Here is a 20,304-nt window from a genome sequence, read left to right as displayed (position 1 = left end):
ACGTATTTAAATTACATCTCATTTATTAAAATAAATTATACATTTTTAGTCTTTTGAGGGATGTTTAGTAAATATTTTAGAGGTTACTGTCGGTCAAACTACAAGTTATATCTAATTAATCTTTTTTTTTAGGCTACATGCAGATAAAAATACCTATTTTATAATATATATTTTGTGAATTCTTAAGATGTGATTTGGTGCTTTCGGAATTGCCAGTTTCAGACTGTTGAATCATATTTTTCATGGCATTGATTGGCACGATTATGCATTCTTGGAGCTTCTTGTTTATTTAACTATCAAGAATCAATATTATGGAAATTATTTACATGCATTTAATTTCTATTTTTTGATAAGAATCTATAAATTAACCTTTGTAAAATGCAAAAAGCATGTGGTGTAAATTAAAAGAGGAACTGTCTTGTATTTTATGCTATAGTCTAACTCTAAAATCGGAATGTGGCAGAAATTAAGATTTATCAGACCAGGCAAGCTTTTCCAGTCTATAATTTTCCCATTTTAATGAGCTTGAGTGAAGCATAGACTCTGAGTGTTTCTATGTGTTATCGGCCTGCTCTTCTTCTGCTGCTGTAGCTCATTTGCTTCAAGGTTTGATGTGTTATGCGTTCAGAGATGCAGGCTTTTCTTTCAACCTGAACTAGTTTGATCATTCGACTTTGGCATCTATCAAACATTTTGTTCCCAAGAACTGCTGCTCACTAAATATCTTTTGTATCTTAAAAAAATGTTCTTTGTTAACACTAGCGAGTGTTGTGCATGAAAACATCTTCTCAAAGCCACATTCAAAGTCACTTAAGTCAATTATTTCTTCCCTATTCTGATGCTCTTTTAAAACTTCATTATATCTACATGGATAAATATGTTGCTATGTGATGTTTAAATGGATATTTCACCAAAAACTGAAAATCCTGTCGTCATTTACTTTCCCTTTACTTACAAACCAGTTTGAGATTCTTTTTTTCTGTTGAACACAAAAGTTCTTTTTAAAAATGTGAGAAACCTGTAGTCATTGACGTCCATAGTATTTGTTTGCAGGCCAATGGTTACAGGTTTAAAAAAAACAACTTTTGTGACCACCAGATAAAGGAAGCCAATAAAGGTTTGAAACCAGTGATGGTAAGTATTTGTTTTTAATTTTAGGTGAACTATCCCATAAATTAACTGTTGATTAGAGAGATGTCTCAACATTGTCAAGACACATTCCTGTTTATTTCCTCAGATCTCTACTTCTGTATAATCATTCCTAAATTATTCACCAACTGATCTGCTCTTCTTCTGCTGCTGTAGCTCATCTGCTTCAAGGTTTGATGTGTCATGTGTTCAGAGATGCTCCTCTGCGGGTCTCTGTTGTAACAAGTGGTTAATTAAGTTATGGTCGCCTTTTTTTTTTGCTTTGAATCAGTCTGGTCTTTCTCCTTGACATCAGTGAAACATTTTGTCCTCCAGAACTGCTGCTCACTAAATATCTTTATTTTTTAAAAATTCGTTGTAAAAACTAGTTATGGTTCTGCATGAAAACACCTTTTTAAAACCAAATTTAAAGTCACTTAAATCAATAATTTCTTCTCTATTCCGATGCTGGCTTTGAACTTTACCATGTCTCCATACTTAAATTGTTGCTATGTGACATTTAAAGGGATAGTTCACCCAAAACTGAAAATCCTGTAATCATTTATTTTGCCTTCACTTTTTACAAACCTGCTTAAGAAATTTATTTTCTGTTGAACACAAAAGAAGTAATTTTGAAAACTTAATTTTGATAAATAAACGTTCTTTTTAAAAATGTGAGAAACCTGTAATCATTGACTTCCATAGTGTTTATTTGAAAGTCAATGGTTACAGGTTTCTAAAATTTTTCAAGATAACCTCTTTTGTGACCAATAGAAAAAGAAAGATTTGAAACCTGTGATGGTGAGTAAATTTTCAATTTTTAATGAGCGTAAATGAGCAGTTGATTGGAGAGATGTCTCAACATTGTCAAGAAATATTCCTGTTTATTTCCTCAGATCTCTACTTCTGGATAATCATTCCTAAATTATTCACCATCTTTAAAAATAAATGCTGCGTTTTGAGTTTGTACGGTTGGCTTCCATTTCCTTTTGTTCCTGTAGCGAGTCGAGGGAACTGTACCTTTTCATGCGGACACAATCTCCTCCTACATGTTTCTTTCTGTCCTCTTTTTCATAACTACCATTGTACTCCCAGTGCACCTTGGGTAATAGATTACATCTGCATGAAGCCTCCTGTCTGTGCCTGCACTTTAAGAAAGGTGGTGTTGACTTATTCTTTTGTTATTAATTGGAAGTGTGAGGTCAACCCAAGGCTACTCCTAATGGCTGATATGGAGAATGGATGGCAGGGATTGGGATGATAAAAGGCTGGGAGGGAACAGTTTACACCACTGCTCGGCACTGGGAAGTTATGAGGCCTGGTTAAGCCGGACAGACCTCTGATGATGGATGAGCCTTTCTCTCTTCCCAGCGTTCCTCTCCTGAGAACAGGCCTATAAGTGCACTTCTGTGGGAGGAATTGGGCTTGTTAGGGATCCAAGTCTCAGTGGAGTGCGAGAAACGTATTGGGTATCTGGAAGTTTGTTCTCCACTTCTGGTTTCTTTTTTAAGACATTTTATTTATGCATTTGAACGTGGTGAAATATGATCCATAGCTTTTGTGAGGTTGCCCTGCCACAACTATAGTTCAACTTAATGAGAGGGCATAAAAAACTAGGGTCAATAGACGATACCATCGTCCATCATCAATGGATGTTGCTGAGCTGGCACTGCGATCTCCTCCCCATTCGCAAAAAATACACATGGCCCCATTTACACTAATAAGTCTTAGTTTTAAAATAAGTCTTCACCTACACTGTAGCATTTTTAAAAGCCCTCCTTCCACACTATATCTCTGAAAACACACATCACTTGACCATACACACACACACTCTGTCATGCGCTGCAACCTACACGCGCATCTGAGCTCCAGCAGTCAGCGGGTGCTTTGAGCACAAAACCCCAGAGAGCAGTGCACATCGGACAGTTTATCAAGGATGTACCACTGGATTGCGTCTCACTATAGTTGTAAACATGATATTTAATTCACCTTGTCTCTATCTAACCACTCTTCAGTCTTTTGAATCTATCTGGTAATGTGTCACAGTGTCAGTACACTGCTTTACCCTTTCGTTTTTACGCTTGTACTTAGTCATTTTAGCGAAAATCTCAGAACCTGTTGATTGTGGACCTTTTTTACCAACCGCATTTGTCGACAACACAGATCACTCTGGCTATTCATGCCAGAATCTCGCAGAAAAAGTGATTGACAGGTGGTGATTTGTGTGTAGCTTATCTTTATTAATTTATGATTCGGTTATGGGTAAAACAAAGACTATGCGAGTATTTAAAACGGTTGGCTACAAATGATTAATTTGTTATTAATTAATTAATTATACATAAATAATTAATTCACCACAACGTCATCGTCCATTGCGATGTTTCACATTAGACATCGTACGATTACCAAATTCAACTGGTGAAAACAAATTCATATTATCGTTTTTTTTTTTTTTTTTTTGCTGTTCAAATGCAATGCAAAATACGTCCTGGGAGGTACTTATTTGTGCAGTTTTTGTTTTCGCGAATCCGCGAGAGGTATGGAATCATTTTTGTGCCAATAAGAATGAACGTAACTTTCTAAAACTGAACGTAACTTTCCAAGAAACGATCAAAAATATGCCACTGCAAAAAGAAGAAAAACACAATGAAAACAAAAATATGAACTCAGTCGCACGAATTTAACATGCTCTTCAAATATGCTTCATTCTTTGTTAATGATTTTCAAAGAATCGTTTTCGTGAATCATGGATTTTGAATGCGTTGCCACAGTTTTCGCTTACGCTTCGTAAATTTTCGTTTGCTGTTTTGGCACAAACTTCTCGTGGGGGCGGGCTTAACAGCGATCTACACTGATTGGCTAATGAGCTTTTGATGGACAGTTGCTCTCTGACCCGGAAGCACAGACGGTGACGTCAGTGGCGCGCATATCGGAAAGTTGTTGCGGTGTGCAATACGTCGTGCTTTATGTTAAGTATTAATGTTAGCATTTTACCTACGGTCGTCTCTTAGTTTCTAAAGATGACCTCCCGGGAGAGACACGGAGCGGTGCCATCATCTTCCACCTCAGCTTGTCCCTCAGGGCAGCTTGAAGTAAGTTCGTGTTGCTAAAGTAACTTTTATCAATAACAACAATAAAAGTTTTATTCATGTACAGTGTGCAACAGTTCTGGCTTTTTAAACACTTTTATTGTTTAAATGTTGTGTTTAGAAACGTTATACATTTTTGGTTTATTGTGTAAAAATGTGTAATGTATATCAAGATACAGTGTATAACCGTTAGATGTCAATATAAATAGATATTGCCTAATTGCCTTCTTTTCTTTTAATGCTACTTGGTCAGGACCGAAGACAAATGTCACTTTTCCAGGTAGGCACTGAATGATTGCATATAAATTCTAAAGCTTAATTATGGTAAAACTGGTTTGTTAGTCCTTACCTTGGCTTAAATGTTCTAGGAGCTGTTCAAAAATGTTTTAACTACACATTAATGCTTACTTGGTAATGTTTATTCCTGCAGCAACAAGTGCAAGAAGACATTTTACAGCGTATGCGGACAAAGTTTAACTTGATTTCTCGGAATGAAACTTTAGACTTTGAGTACCTCCTGGATACTGCTAAACAGCAACTGGATTTGGCCATTACTGCATCAAATCATCTCAACATCCCAGAAGCTTTAATTACAGGTCTACAGGAGCTAATAAACATAATTAATGTAAATGTAAGTTCTGAAGAAAATTCAACAACTGCATCTGATATTGTAACCTGCACTTGGGGAAACGTGGGGCGCCCCCGTTTGGATATCAGAAGAGAGGACCTTGAGGAACTCCTTCATACTGCCCTCCCTGTAGAGCATCTTTCTCGGATTTGTGGCGTTTCCAGAAGAACAATGAACAGAAGATTGAAGGAACACGCCCTGTCTGTCAGAGACTGCTATTCCAACATATCAGATGAAGAACTTGATCATGTTGTGAGATCAATAAAAATAAGAATGCCACATGCTGGCTACAGACTAATGAAAGGGGAGCTTTTGGCTAGAGGGCACCGGATACAGTGGAACAGAATGAAGGCATCTATGCAACGGGTGGATGGAGCTGGAATTTTGGCCAGAATGGTTCAGCTTGGTTTTATAGCTCGCAGAAGTTACTCTGTCCCTGCACCATTGTCCCTAGTTCATGTGGACACCAATCATAAGCTAATCACGTAAGCACACTTGCACGTACACATATACAGAAAATCTCATCTTTTCCTTTATACAATGACACATGTACACACATTAAACATGCCTTCAGAAATACCCTAAACAAAATGACTGCAAACAAACAGCATAGTCTTTTGTTTATATTTTTGTTTTCTAGATTCAATATTGTGATATTTGGTGGGATTGATGGTTTCTCAAGAAAGGTACTGTTTGTCAAGCTTTGACTTTGTTCTGTTTTGAAACTTAAAGGGATATTTCCCCAAAAATAATTTACGTAGCCTCCACTTGTTCCAAACCTAAACACCTGTAATGGGCCGTTCACATTTTAACAATAATTATAATGATAACTGTAACTTTAACTCTATATGCATCTACACCAGTGAACAAAAACAGTAACATTGTTTATTTTAAGCCTGTGCGTTGCAGTGTTCCCAGTCACTAAAATGAATATAGATGACCTGCTGCTGAAGCTTTCGTTTTATTTTCAAATGTATTTTCTCCAAAATATGATAGCAAAGACTGGATGCTCTCTCTCTGCTGGCTGAAGGTATGCTCAATTGTCCAAGCTGTAAAGCATATATTTTGCCAGCTTGCTTAAGTCAAGTGTTACATATATAATATCTCACAGAAAACACACTGCTTTCTGACCACTACAGTCTTTAATTCAGACATAAAACCCGCAGCACGATCACCAATAGTCAAATGTTACCTGGCAAAAAAATGTCTGATAGTATAGTTTTATCATTCATCAGCTGGAAGAAATTTTGAAAGTGATCCCAAAGATATTGTTCTCTGTATCATTATCGTTTTAGTTATGGTGTGAACCCTGCTATTCTCCTGAATTATGAAAGATTTTCAAAACGTTATTTTTTATAGTTATCGTTATAATGTAAATGGCCCCTAAGATTCTCTTTTCTGCTGAATGCAAAAGAAGATATTTTGGGTAAACAGACAGTTGATGGTAGGCATTGATGTTACATTTGGATTACCTCCTGGATACTGCTTAGCAAGAACTGGAACTTTGGCGATTACTGCATGAAATCATCAGTCAACATCTAGGAGCTTTAATTACAGATCTACAGGAGCTACTCTGGAAATCAGTGGCTGCTGTCAACTGTTTGGTTTGCAACATTCTTAAAAATATCTTCATTAATGATCAGCAGAAGAGAGAAATCTGGGACAAGGCTTGTCTGAGAAACTGGGCAAAATAGATATGTGATACTGCTTGCAACACTGGTCTGTACAATGTATGTTTAAAGTGAATTTTTTAAAATGTATATTTAAATGTTTCTCCTGAACCCCCTTTTTTATAGATCCTATACCTTGATGCTGCTGAAAATAACAAGGCATCAACTGCTTTCTTATTCTTCCTGGAGGGTGTTCACAAACATGGGTGGCCTTCAAGGTAAGAACACTGTTAATACGTGTCGTTTATGTAATATCTTAGTCTTTTTTAGAGTCAACATCTTAACTACATGTTGTGTGATATCAGTGTGTGGTACTATATTTGCACAAAGCAAATTCAAAGAACTGAGTGAATTTTAATATATTGAATACTTCACAAATGTAAGTTATGGTGTTTTTAAATCTTGCAGTGTTCTGTTTTTACAAAAAGTGACCTATGTTTATACATTTTCAAAGCTAATGACTTTAATATCCAGTTGCAAATATTTCTTTGAATGAAACCTAACTTTAAATGAATATTCCCTAAATCTTTTCCAGAGTACGTGGTGACCAGGGAGTTGAAAATGTGGACATTGCGCGTTGCATGTTCTCAGTACGAGGAACTGGTCGAGGTAGCTTCATTGCCGGAAAAAGCGTTCACAATCAAAGGTGCTATTTTATGTTATTTTTGTTGGGGTCCAACAACCACTAGCTTGATAACATTTTTTCGGACATGTTAATGTGTGGCATTACATTATACCATAGTCTGTTTGCTGTTTTGTAAGCATACTAAACAAAAATCTTTTTTTTTTTTTAAGAATTGAGCGCCTGTGGTGTGATGTTTGGTCAGCGGTCACTTCAAAATATTATGAAATCCTGCATGCAATGGTAGAAGATGGAGTGCTTGATTTATCAAATGAATTACACCTCTTTTGTGTGCACTACACAATTCTTCCACGGCTGAAATCTGACCTGAAGTGCTTCATTGGGAGCTGGAACAACCATCCTATCAGAACCGAAAGAAATCTTTCACCAAATCAGCTTTGGTACATTGGAAAGTTGCAGACACCAGTGACTGAGCCAGATGTAGAGGTATTCTTTGTTCATCTCTAAAATTCTTAATTTCATCACCCTCATTTCTTTTTTTAATTTTAAATTATTTTTGTGTGGATCTTACGGTATTTAACGTAATGTCTTTATTACAACAAAAGCGCTTCAGAAGCATGGTAGCAGACTTAAAATAAATCTAAATCTGCCTAACTTTATCACTTGTGATGGGTATAAATTAAAAACACATCTTAAAACCAGATTTAAACATAAAAAATCATTGACATTATTTCAAAAGAGCTGGCAACTTTTTCACCTACTTAATGTTTCTTTGATTTTGCAGACATTAGAGCATTTGTGCCAACAGCAAACTGATACTGACCCAGAAGATGGTGTGGTGGTTCCAGAGATCCAATGCCCTTTATCTGAACAGAGCCTTGCTCTTCTGCAGGGATTAATTGATCCCTTGACATCATCTTTGAATAACCGAGAGCTCTATGTCCAGTCACTTGATATTATTCAAAGACTGCTTTATTTAACAATTCACTTTTAACAAGGAAAACATACAAAAACACATGTAGTTCCATCAGAAATTGAATTTACAAGAATACACATGTAATGTTTATGTAAAACTTACGTCATAACAATGTTTTGAAATCTTATAAGCCACTCTTTCGAAAATAAAACAAATGATTAAGTGTAGTGTCTCTCTCTTTTTTCAAAAGCTCCAAGTCCAATTAAAAGGACAAAGGAGTATATTAACAAATCTGTTTTAAACCCTGTAAAAGTAAGCTCCCTGTTGCACTGCAATTTTCATGTTCTCTTTAAATTCATTTAAACTTGTTGAATGTGCAGTGGGAAATGTGATTGTCTGGGTGCATGCACTGACCACAGGGTAGCAAATTCTGTGGTCTGGCATACGTTCCATGCATGTATGGTCAAATAGAACAGTGATTTTAAAAGCTTGTCTTTCTGAAAGAAGCAGGTGCACGTGTGCTTGACCAGTCAGCCACTGCATTACTTTTGACACACAAAGTGCCTCCTCATCCTCAGGATCTCCATCTAGGGCAGTAAACATACATTGTCTATTTAAGCTCTAAAAATAAGCATCTGCCTCTCAAACGTTTTGGAATAACAACAAACTTACCTTCGAGTTCCATAAGAAAATCCTGGAAGTTATTCAAGATTTGCATTTCTTTGCTGTGCTTCAGAGTGCCACTCTCACTCATTTTGGGGTCAAGATGTGATACGATGTATTGAGAGTCCACCTGGAAAAACAAGAAAGATGATAAGGTAAGTTAAGAGGGGGAATAAAGACATCATCTAAAGAGCATTCTGTATGCAGCATTCAAATATTTTCTCTAACACAGTGGTTCTCAATTCCAGTTCTGCAGACCCACTGCACATTTTGTATGTTTCTTTCATCTGACACACTTGGTTTAGTTCACGGAGTGGTCTCATAACAAGCTCATGACCTGAATCAGGTGCGTAAAAAAAAACAAGTTGATCATAGTTCCATTGGTAACATTGGTTCTAACATCAACTTACAATACTTTTGGAAAACGCAGCCCAGAACAGTGGGCCCCCAAGACCTGAAATGAGAACCACTGCTTCAACATTTTTTACAAAAGTTATGCACCTCACCTGATCATTGCCACCTTCAAAAACAAAGAGGCTACGGCAAACTTCTTTGTTCTTCTCCATGATATCCACTAGATGGTAAAGTTGCAGACCCTCACGGAGCTGTTGAAGCATATGAGTCCGTCGAGCAGCGGCATGCATTGCAATTGCTCTTTATAGAACAGAAACAAACATTGTTTTACAATCTCATTATTAAACTTGCATTGTTTAGAATATAGACTTAAGGAATGCATAACATGATACCTCTTTATATTCTCCTTGTTTTGCTCATTTATAGGGCCAGTGTAGCCACAGCTCATTATTTGATCACTGTATTTCGACAGGTCTGAAGTCTCCTCGATCTAGACAGAATTGAAGATTTTCTTGAAACATTTATAAAAGGTACATGGCAACAGAAATAAACTACAGAATTACAAATTGTTTTCAGATATACCAATTTAATCAGTGGTGAATATTCCATGTCATTAACATTATCCACCGTGATGTTTTCAAGGTTTCCACTTAGAAGGTAATTGTAACACCATTCCTGTAAAAATCGTGGAGCTGGACCACCTTGCGCGAGACTTACGGCAAATATTTCCCCAGCAACTCTATAACAATAACAACAAAATTGTGAAATACAACTTTAACAGTCAGCAAGTACATTTTCAACTCATTGTAGGAGCCATTTCTATGCTTTGTTATTTGTGTTGTATGGCACTAGAGAGTGTAATACAACAGATAAGATAATGTTAAAAAAACACCTTTATATTTATCTACAGAAAAAAAGAAGTACTTAATTTCCTGTATTTACAAATTCCTCATGCAAGTCTAATCCAAACCATGTTCTATTAACTTTCTTTAATGACACTTACCGAAATAGGCCATTGTCAAGGTCATTTATTGAGTACTTTGGCATTTTTCCTTTACCATCCTCTCCTTCGAAAAGCCGAGTCTCTATACCACTAATCATTTCTATAGTTAAAAAATTAGCAAAATTCCAATATGAAGACACCAAACAATCTGACCAGAACATATTAATTAACATTGCAAATGTTTTGTGATCAAAGGTATCAGATGCAAAAATCCTCACCGGTCAGAAATTCTTTACGCAGAGCTCCTGTGTCAACTCCAGCCTCTCCCAAGAATGTAACTTTTAAAGTATTGATTGGGGAGCTGAGCTTTTGACGCTTCCACAGTGACATACCTCTTTCTAAGAGGTTCATTCTGGACACACAGATACTAAATTCTTTAGTGGTGTCAACACGTGCAGCTATCCATCGCAGTACATCCTCTTCACTGTCAAATTGTAAAAAAAAATAAGAGTGTTTTAGACAGCATTGTGATATACCAGTTATTTTTAAAAGTACTTTATTAATTAAAATATTGCATACAATTACCATGACATTTCTTCTTTTTGTGGCTCCATTACATCAGGGCTTGGACAGTTAAGTGGACTAAAGAGAGAATGCAATCATTTACCAGTGAAAATGTAAACCAGTGGTTATGTAAAACAAACATTTTTGATTTAATAAGAAACTAATATGCACAATGCCACAAATGTCAACTGCTATGTACTGTAAACATAACTTGGAACATTCATAATCTTTAACTAACAGGACATAGGCAGCATATCACATAATGCACCACAAGATTACATTGTTGATTCTGTTCATAGCATTACCATTACCTATCTAAATCGCCACAAAAACTGGCATGTAGCTCCAACTCCATCACAGGAAAACTTTGCAGACAAACAGGACACTTTGCCTCTGTTGACTAAAAAGCATGTAATGATGTAAAATCCACATTAAAAGAAGTAAGAATAATGTCAACCCAAGCAACTGGGTGATTACCTTTTCTTCAGTAGCAGGAGATAAATCGGGTGAATCAGGAGGTAGATTGGACAGCTAGAAATAGACAAAACATTTGACATATTTCCACATGAATCTTACAGAATACTCATTAGGTTTATTTAAACAACTTATCTTACCTCTGGTTCTGAGTCTGTAAGTGTCTCATATTCAGCAGTGTTGCATTCCTTTATGTGCAGAGCAAGAATCTGTAGTGGCATAGATTTGAAGCATTTCTTACATTCAGCTTTAGGCATCTGAGAGAACTCCTGGGCATCAGATGGTAGTGGTGACAGGTCAAACTCATCTTGTAAAGGAACAATATACAACATTGTTTTTCCCCCTGCAGTTGCACTTCTAATTGTGCTGCCACTGTATCCTTCAGACTCCGGAGGAACTAAATTTAACCTTCGTCTTCCCTGTCCACCTGAATAAATAAAAATGCAAGTGCTACTTTGTTATTATAGTTCCTTCTAAGATTGTTTACAAAATGAAAAAAAAAAATACATATTAAAATAAACTGACAATAAAAATAATAATAAAGCAAGACTTTCATGCAATAATAACTCTAAAAATTATCTTCTTATGTTTTAAAATGTACATAAACAAATGAAATTCACAAAACTATTTGCACTGTGTGATAATGTAAAACAGGTCCCTTTGTGTTACTGCACAGATCATACCAGTTGCTTTGTACAGAAGCCAGCCTCCAGATGCTGACTTCATTTTTGGGTATGCATCACTGAACAGGCTAGAGACCTAAAATACACAGACAACTTCAGATTAGAAAATAATTATTGTTAATAATTATTAATACAGTTGTTTATAACTAATAGGCAAAGCTGTTTAATAAACGTATGGCGTATAAACATGCATCACCTGTGAATGTGTCAAGTCATCAGGCATAGTGACATTCCGTTTACCCAAGCCAGCTTGCAAAAGTTGCACCTCTTCAGCTGATGAAGGGACCATGTCTGTATTTTTACTCAAAAGAAACACTGAAAACACAAAAGGTTTCCATAGTTTGTTGAGCTTCGCTGGTCTGCTAAAGCTGGGTAGCCGTCTTTTTGAACCACGCTTAAAAAATCCAGGGAAAGACCTTCAATAATTTGAAAATAAAAATTACTAACGTTATTGAATTATATTTAATACATGGATATGTTTATTGGGAACACAACAAAACCTCAAAAATAGCCCCTAACTACTACCACTGTTCTATGTATAGTGTTAAAATGTATTATAAATAGAAAGTGTTGCTATTTGTTATTGTCATGACTGCAAAACTGAAACCTGGCCATCTCTTGGTCCACTGTTTGACTCTGTCCCGAGTGCTGACCCTGCCTTGTGCTGGTTTTCCCGAGCGACTGGTTAAGAATTTCAAGGATGTTATGTACAGCTGCAGATGCAGCATCTGCACCAAGATTAATGCCTTGCTGTAGAATATAAAGACCAGTTTGATACCTGCACTACAATGACACGTCCTTAAGTATAACTGTATAATACAGCAATCTACCTAAAATTAAAACAATTAAACTACATGACATAACATCAGTGCACTGCAAACTTGTGAATAACAACAATAACCCGCAAAATAACTTGCACACTGTACATGAATAAAACTTTTATTGTTGTTATTGATAAAAGTTACTTTAGCAACACGAACTTACTTCAAGCTGCCCTGAGGGACAAGCTGAGGTGGAAGATGATGGCACCGCTCCGTGTCTCTCCCGGGAGGTCATCTTTAGAAACTAAGAGACGACCGTAGGTAAAATGCTAACATTAATACTTAACATAAAGCACGACGTATTGCACACCGCAACAACTTTCCGATATGCGCGCCACTGACGTCACCGTCTGTGCTTCCGGGTCAGAGAGCAACTGTCCATCAAAAGCTCATTAGCCAATCAGTGTAGATCGCTGTTAAGCCCGCCCCCACGAGAAGTTTGTGCCAAAACAGCAAACGAAAATTTACGAAGCGTAAGCGAAAACTGTGGCAACGCATTCAAAATCCATGATTCACGAAAACGATTCTTTGAAAATCATTAACAAAGAATGAAGCATATTTGAAGAGCATGTTAAATTCGTGCGACTGAGTTCATATTTTTGTTTTCATTGTGTTTTTCTTCTTTTTGCAGTGGCATATTTTTGATCGTTTCTTGGAAAGTTACGTTCAGTTTTAGAAAGTTACGTTCATTCTTATTGGCACAAAAATGATTCCATAGAGAGGCCGCTGTGCGCGCTTTTTTGCGTCTGGAACGCCTCTCACGTCTGCCGTTCGCGCCCGGGCTGTTCTCGCGTAAAAAGCCACCGTTGAGTGAAAGCCCTCCACACGGAGGTGAGCCGTCAGCCGACGAGCGCAAAGAGGAGCGACGTCACACCGCCCCATAGCATTTGCATGAAAAAACAAAATGCAGCCATACATAACTCCGGCCATGTAAACCGCAGTCTCCAGAAACGTCCGTGAGGCTAAGTTTTCAAAATGAGCTTGGGTTGAATCTAGAGCATGCACCCATCAAAACTTTTCTGGGAATTCACAAGATGTTAAACTAAAGACAATAAAGGATTATATACAGTAATTAGAGGAATATTTTGCTTTCATTTGATTTTTGAAAATTACATCTTTGTGTGCTTTATGCACTTGAACATATGTTTCTCTAATTCCAGTGTTGAACACATTCCTTTAAAAAGAGTTATTAGTTAAAGTTACTAGTTACTTAAAGTATCTAATTTGAGAGAACGTAACTATTGCGTTACCAATCTAATTTGTCAAATGACTATAAATAAATATAAAGCATTGCGCAATAATCTACACTATTTTAATGTTGTTGTTGGACAATGTGAGAGACATAGTCAGCATGTCTTCAACTATATATCTGGATATTATTTTGTTTAATTCTGTCTGTGTAATAAGTGTTTGCAGTGGAGAAAAGTTAAGTTTTATTTGCTTTACTGTCGTGGCTTCGTCTCCTACTTTGATACCAAAGCTCACGTTAGCATCTGCATAGCCACTAATTTTGTAGCGGCATGTGATGACGTGAGATGCTTCATTATACTAGAATTACTTGTCACCGACTCAGAGAGACTCTTTTTTTCTTGGTATAAGTTGCAGGAACTGAGTACTCGTTACTGAAAAAAGTATCACCATTGGTAACGCCGTTTATGTATAGTGCCCTTATTCCCATCACTGTCTATTTCTAATTTTAAGCTCACTTTTTGAAATGGCAATAGGGTTGAATTTTTTTTTTGTTGCTATTAAAATATGATCCTTATTATAGCAATTCACTCAGGCATACTGGAACGAGGAAATCAAAAGCAGTACTTTTTGCTTTGCATTTCTCTTTAGAAAATGTATAGCAAGTGCCAAACCTTCTGACATATCAGTCAGTTTACGTGAGAGTTCAGTATGATATCTGTAAACTCTTTTGGATAAATTTGGTCTGAATGAAAGCATTATAATTCATAAAAATCCTCTCATTAGTCTGTGGTTTTGTTTGGCACATTGCAGTGTTTGCAGCACTGTGTATTCTGGTTATCTGGAGCTAAAGTTAACAATGGAGTCTGTTTATCACCAGTAGACAAGAGCATGTTGTTGAAGTGTATGTTTGCCATCATAGATTGAGGTTTGAAAGCCTGTGACCTACTGGACGTCCGAAGACATTGCTGTGATAACCCTATGACCCGCTCCTGCTGGAAGCTAATCGGGATGCTCTGTATACCTAAAACAAGAGAGACCCTTGAAAGGATTGATCTAAAAACATCGTCTGTTAGACGTCTTTCGTTCCCACAACATTAACCTTGGTCAACCAGATTAACCAGAAAGACTGTGGTGAGCTAGCATTTTTGGCAATGGTCCAACCACTAGATGAGCATATGCTGGTTTATGCTGGTATTGTTTTGCTTGAGAAAACTTGCTGTATTGTGAAAATTTTCAAAAAAAAAAAAATAACTCTGATTGCGGAAATGAAATTATTTTGCAGCGTGTGTTTTCTTTTACTGGTCAAGGATAAATATAACGCTGAACTGCCAGTAGATGGTCACAAATGACTGTCTTAATTAGCGAGTCATTGAATCATTCAAATAATTCAGTTTAAATCAAATGATACATTTAGAAAAGGGCTCATCCCTATGCCCTTACCCTAAGGAGAAGTGATGTCTTCAAAATGATTAGTGCATAGGGTTGGAGCCCTTCCAAATGTAATACAGTGTGTGACACCAAACAACTTCCATGTGCAAAGGTTTATGTTGTCCATCAGTTGTACCCTTCAAAATCATTCATTGTGAAAACCCTTTCAAAGTGGCCAGTCTTGAGAACTTTGGTTTAGAGCACTCAATACACATTTCAGTGTGTGATTTATATTCCATTTGAAATTTGGTATAAGTGAATGAAATGGTCACTGAATCACTGACTTAATTGATTTATTAAAGTAATTCATTAAATGAATTAAATCATTTAATTTCGTTTTGTTTCATTCAGTTTTATTTAATTTCATTTAATTTTGTTCCATTCCGTTTATTTTTGTTCATGCCATTTCATGCCATTTTGTTTCCTTCCGTTCTGTTACGTTTTCTTTCATTTAATTTAATTGAGTTTTGTTCCATTTCATGTCATTCCATTTCATTCTTTCCATATTGTTTCATTTCTTTTCATTTCATTCTATTTTATTCCGTTCCGTTTTGTTTTGTTTCATTTCCTTTCTTTCCATTCTGTTTCATTCCATTTTGTATTGTTCAGTTCATATGGTTCCATTTCATTTCGTTATATTTTATTTTGTTTTGTTCCATTTCATGCCGTTCCATTTCTTTCCGTTCTGTTTCATTCTGTTTCATTTTATTCCGTTCTGTTTTATTTTTGTTCCATTTAATTTATTTTTTGTTCTATTTCATGCCGTTCCATTTATTTCCGTTCTGTTTCATTCTGTTTCATTTTATTCTGTTCTGTTTTATTTGGTTCCATTTTTGTTCCATTTCATCTAGTTTTTGTTCCATTGCATGCTGTTTTATTTTGTGCCATTTTGTTTCATTTTGTTTTGTTTTTATTGCATGCCATTCCATTTCGTGCAGTTTCATTTAATTTTGTTCTGTTTGTTTCATTTAGTTTTCCATTTCATGCCATTCAATTTCAGTCTGTTCCGTTGCAGTTCCTTTTTAGGTTGTTCCATTTCATGCCATTTTGTTTTGTTCCATTTCATGTTGTTCCATTAAAAATATCATGTTTCATATCATTTTGTTTCATTTCATTCCCATCCGTTTCATTTCATTTCATTTTGTTCCATTTCATGTCATTCCATTTCATGCCATTTTTGATTAGTTTAATTTCTTTCCATTTCATTTCATTCAATGTCGATTGGTTTATGGATAAAACACTGCAGAGTTGCTTTAAGATGCACAGATGTTCTGCTCTGGTTTTATTTAAAACAATTTCCACTGGCAAAACAGACTATATTGTCTCTAAACTGTAACTACTCAATATTTACTACTTGTTTGTTATTATTATCTTATTATATAATGTAAATATATCTAAAATACTCTACACAGGGAAAGTTTTTGCCATTCGTAACTTGGATTATAATGTCCCTAGTTCACTAACATTATATTGCTTCAAAAGTATTTTCAAAATTTTTTTCACCCCTAAATAAAGAACAGAACTTGTCTAATATTGATCATTATATAAAAATAGAAAAGCCCCTTAATTTATTGTGCAGCAACACAGTGGATCAAAAATAATTCAGAGTATCTGTGCAAAAACTCAAGCAAACAGTTAAAGTTTTGGGGAATCGTATCGATAAATTAAACATCTAGGACATGTTTCTTGCACATCATTGATCAAGTCCTCTGTTAGGAACCTAAAATGACTCTCCAACCACCCATCTAGATTTAAAACAACAGCAAAGTGAAATCACAGGGCTCATAATGACTTTCTGCAAATGCATTTTGGCCATTATTTAAACCGAGACAAATGAGTCTTTATGTTCTTGCGAATAAATCACCATGAATCCAACACTTCGCAGTGCAGCTGCTAACGGACATTCAGTTCACTCAGCACCTTTAAAATATTGCTTTATTTAAGTTTATGAACATTATATCGCTTATTACTCACTACACAGTGTACATTATGAGGGAAAGGTAAGCAGAAGAGCGTTTCTTCCTTAGGCCGGACCCTACTGCAACACATCATTTCTTATACGCAGAAGTATTTGTTCAACATCGTGTCTTAAAGTTGGCAAGGCCCGGGCTGTAAATCATCTCGCAGTCACCTTCAGTGCCAGGTCTGATTGCACAGTTACCTCATTCGCCTCCAGTACTGTAAACTATTCATAGGCCTGACTTTTTCCATACCTGTAATTTGAATGCTTCTCTTCTGTCGTTCTCTGCTCTGCCTCAAAATGAGCGTTTAATGCAGACCCGCTGATTATAATTGGGTTTTTGCAGTTGGAAGAGATTCAGCCGTCTTTTCCCCATCAGTGAGACAACAATCATTTGAATCACTTTCTGTTTTAAAACCTTGAAGTCGGTCAATTTAATGCATTTCTTCTCCGAAATCTCTTTCTCTGCTGATTTCCAGCAAACTGGGAGTCAGTAAATGGGACGGCTCACCCCAATTCTGTCATCTTTTACACGACCTCAGCTTGTTTCAATCTTGTTTCCTTCTCTTTTTCTGTTAAACACAAAACAATATATTTAATAATATATTAGTGATATGATAATATTATTAAATAATCTTATGTTATAATAATATTAAATAATTAAATAATAATAAATGTTTAGCAAACTACTAATCTTAGACACGACTACTTACTATCTGCTTTATCTTTTCCTTCTTCTGCTCTTCTCTGTCTCTCTTGGCCTTTCCCCCCCCCCTAGTGTGGACAGAATCCTGGCATGTTTCCAGCTGTCAGAATTGATCAGTGTTAGATAATGTATAAGTGAATTAGCTGTAAGTGCATTAGTGTAAGGTGTAATAATGCCTGCTAAAGACATCAGGATGTGAAGCTGAAGGCACTGAGATTGGAAGGCGTTAAGGAGCGTATACAACTGTATGCAGATAAAGACAACAACAGATAAGAGATCTGCAAGTGTGTTACTTAGGAATTAGATTTTTTTATGAGAGTATACTTCATATTAACATAAAATTTTATTTCTTTTTCTTTTCTTATGTTTTGTTTTTATAAATATTTGTAATGTAATATTGTTGCTATTTATAACAAAAATATATAATAAAATTTTCTTTTATTTAGGTTTTATAAATGACTTTTAGCTCAATAAACAACTAATTAGCTGCTTATTAGTAGTTAGTAAGGTAGTAGTTAGGTTTAGCATTGGATGTGTAAATTAGGATTAGCTTTAAAAGTACTAATAAACAGTTAATATCTTAATAATAAGCAGGTAATAAGGCAGGAGTAATCGGTGTGAATTGTTACTTAAATTAAAATGTAATCAATACATTAAAAATATATTTTGTTCAATTTAATTTTAAATTCAAGTACATTTTTTTCTTTGTAATTAATATATTTGTTTTTTAATTTACAGAATTTCAATCGCAAACGTTTCTAACATGCCTTTACTTTTAGAGTGAACTGATTTTGAGGGAACTGTTTCTGATGCTATTGAAAAATAATATCCAAGAATAATTGAATATACTTTTCTTGCTCTCTCTATTGGACTGATATTGCACCAGTCGAGCCATTTCTTGAGATTTTCAAGGCTTATCGCTTATCACCCAAGACTCAACACAGACGAACACCTCTCCATCTAAAAAAGGCTGAACTGTCCCCTATTTGTTTCCCATGGGAGACTCTGTGTGGTGTTGTTCATCAAACGTGTTGATGGTGTTTGTGTGCAGCTGATCTCCTCTCTTCTCTCACATGAGCGATCTTCATAAACTCAGAGAAAGAGCCGCTGGCTGAAACAGATGAACATGTTGACTCAATCCTAATCCCGCTTCCTTCCTGTCTGGCCTGGGAAACCCAACATATGCAGCCCTGATCACACCTAGAGCTCAGGCCAAATGCAGCACCAGTGGCTTTATCTCATGCTCTGTCTATTATAGGATAGATGATTACTATCTTGGTAATACACTGATCTTGATTTTTTTTTTGACATTTTATTTTGGTTATTGTTTAGTGACGTTGCTTTATTTAGTAAATAAGAGTTTTTAGCCTAGGTAGTAGATTTTAGTTGTATAAAAGAGAGTTGGACATAAAAAAGAATAGTTGATTAATGAAGTTCAGAGATTAGATCAAACTTTTCTGAAGATAAAATCAGTTGTTCACTGCATCAGTTTGACTTTTTGTTTTTGCAATCATGCAGAATAATTTGAAAGGGAAAATATTAAAATTTATCGGCTAATGTAAGTCTGTCGACATACCTTAATCCAACTAAAGCCATAACTGAACTAAACAGAAATGGAATTAAGACATGGAGTATGCATATATTAGTGGCATTATTGAAGTAAACACCGCAATCGAACTATTACCATCATGTAAAACTTTTCACCACATTTTCGGATAAGATCCACACACACGGCTGTGAGTAAAGGACAGTAAAGGACAAATTGCAAAATGCTGATTTTTTTTTCTTTCCATTTGGCACGCGTTATTAAATTCCATAACACTCTCACAAGTCCTTACTCCTTATTTGCATCTAAAACCCCAGTTTGTCACGGGGGCATGAATGAAATGTTCATGAGTAAAAGTGGAACTGCCATACTGCAGTTAAAGTCACTCAAAATTGCTGTTATATGAAAGCACTTCACGTAAACAGATTAATTATATTATGCTCTATTAAGGGAAATAACTAGATCATCCTGCTGATTTGATTCAGAAGGGCACTTTTTTGTCAGTCGGCTCACTGGCCAGGTATACATCCACGCTTAAATATCATGGTGACAGTCATCATAGCCTGTGTAGAATAGACCCAGCTACCAACCTACCTTTGAGAATAGAATAACGGCAACATTTTTTTATTGCACGATATGAGTCTTGCGTTAATGCAGCACGTTAATGCCAATAATGGCCCACCACTAGGTAGTAGCTATGTTTCCATCCACCTATTATTGTGTGCATTTTAAATGTTTAAAAAGTGGTTGATGGAAACGGCAAGATGCGTATAAATTTTTTAAATGTGCATAAAAAACATATGCACATAACTGAAGTAGGATAAACGATTTATTCAATATGAAAAGATGCGCATAAACTATGATGGAAACACTTTTACGAACAAATTCCAGTATGCGCATTAAAAAAGTTATCTGATTTATTTATAAGAGATCATGTGATGATCTCAATTTGTGTGA

At 35.8% G+C, this 20,304-nt stretch overlaps 3 protein-coding genes and 1 long non-coding RNA gene across 10 annotated transcripts in view; 3 read left to right on the top strand and 1 right to left on the bottom strand.

Moving 5' to 3' along the window:
- sema3fb (sema domain, immunoglobulin domain (Ig), short basic domain, secreted, (semaphorin) 3Fb) overlaps positions 1-20,304 on the top strand; it is a 135,404-nt gene that overhangs the window by 39,511 nt on the left and 75,589 nt on the right. The gene's annotated exons all lie outside the window — the stretch shown is intronic.
- On the top strand, positions 1,099-14,565 carry LOC141376650 (uncharacterized). Its single transcript, XR_012387277.1, has 2 exons — positions 1,099-3,665; positions 13,239-14,565. It is a non-coding gene; the product is annotated as an uncharacterized lncRNA (long non-coding RNA).
- On the top strand, positions 4,030-8,241 carry zgc:174680. Of its 2 annotated transcripts, none has more exon segments than NM_001114562.1 (8): positions 4,030-4,220; positions 4,471-4,497; positions 4,648-5,330; positions 5,486-5,531; positions 6,642-6,733; positions 7,051-7,161; positions 7,311-7,584; positions 7,883-8,241. In NM_001114562.1, coding segments are annotated over 8 exon segments (1,515 nt in total). In that variant the 5' UTR covers positions 4,030-4,148; the 3' UTR covers positions 8,093-8,241.
- On the bottom strand, positions 8,053-12,864 carry zgc:112970. Of its 3 annotated transcripts, XM_005168529.6 has the most exons (15): positions 12,680-12,864; positions 12,303-12,445; positions 11,892-12,111; positions 11,696-11,771; positions 11,153-11,439; positions 11,016-11,069; positions 10,850-10,938; positions 10,560-10,616; positions 10,253-10,458; positions 10,035-10,134; positions 9,614-9,770; positions 9,424-9,521; positions 9,184-9,331; positions 8,687-8,807; positions 8,053-8,601 (listed from the first exon to the last, which is right to left on the bottom strand). In XM_005168529.6, exons 1-15 carry the CDS (start codon positions 12,749-12,751, stop codon positions 8,312-8,314), a joined length of 2,118 nt encoding a protein of 705 aa, XP_005168586.2. In that variant the 5' UTR covers positions 12,752-12,864; the 3' UTR covers positions 8,053-8,311.

This window comes from Danio rerio, chromosome 11 (genome assembly GCF_049306965.1).
Source record: "Danio rerio strain Tuebingen ecotype United States chromosome 11, GRCz12tu, whole genome shotgun sequence".
In the NCBI taxonomy this organism is placed as follows: Eukaryota; Metazoa; Chordata; class Actinopteri; order Cypriniformes; family Danionidae; genus Danio; species Danio rerio.
The sequence above is the reverse complement of the archived record's forward strand: the minus strand, read 5'-3'. Positions and strand labels throughout refer to the sequence as shown.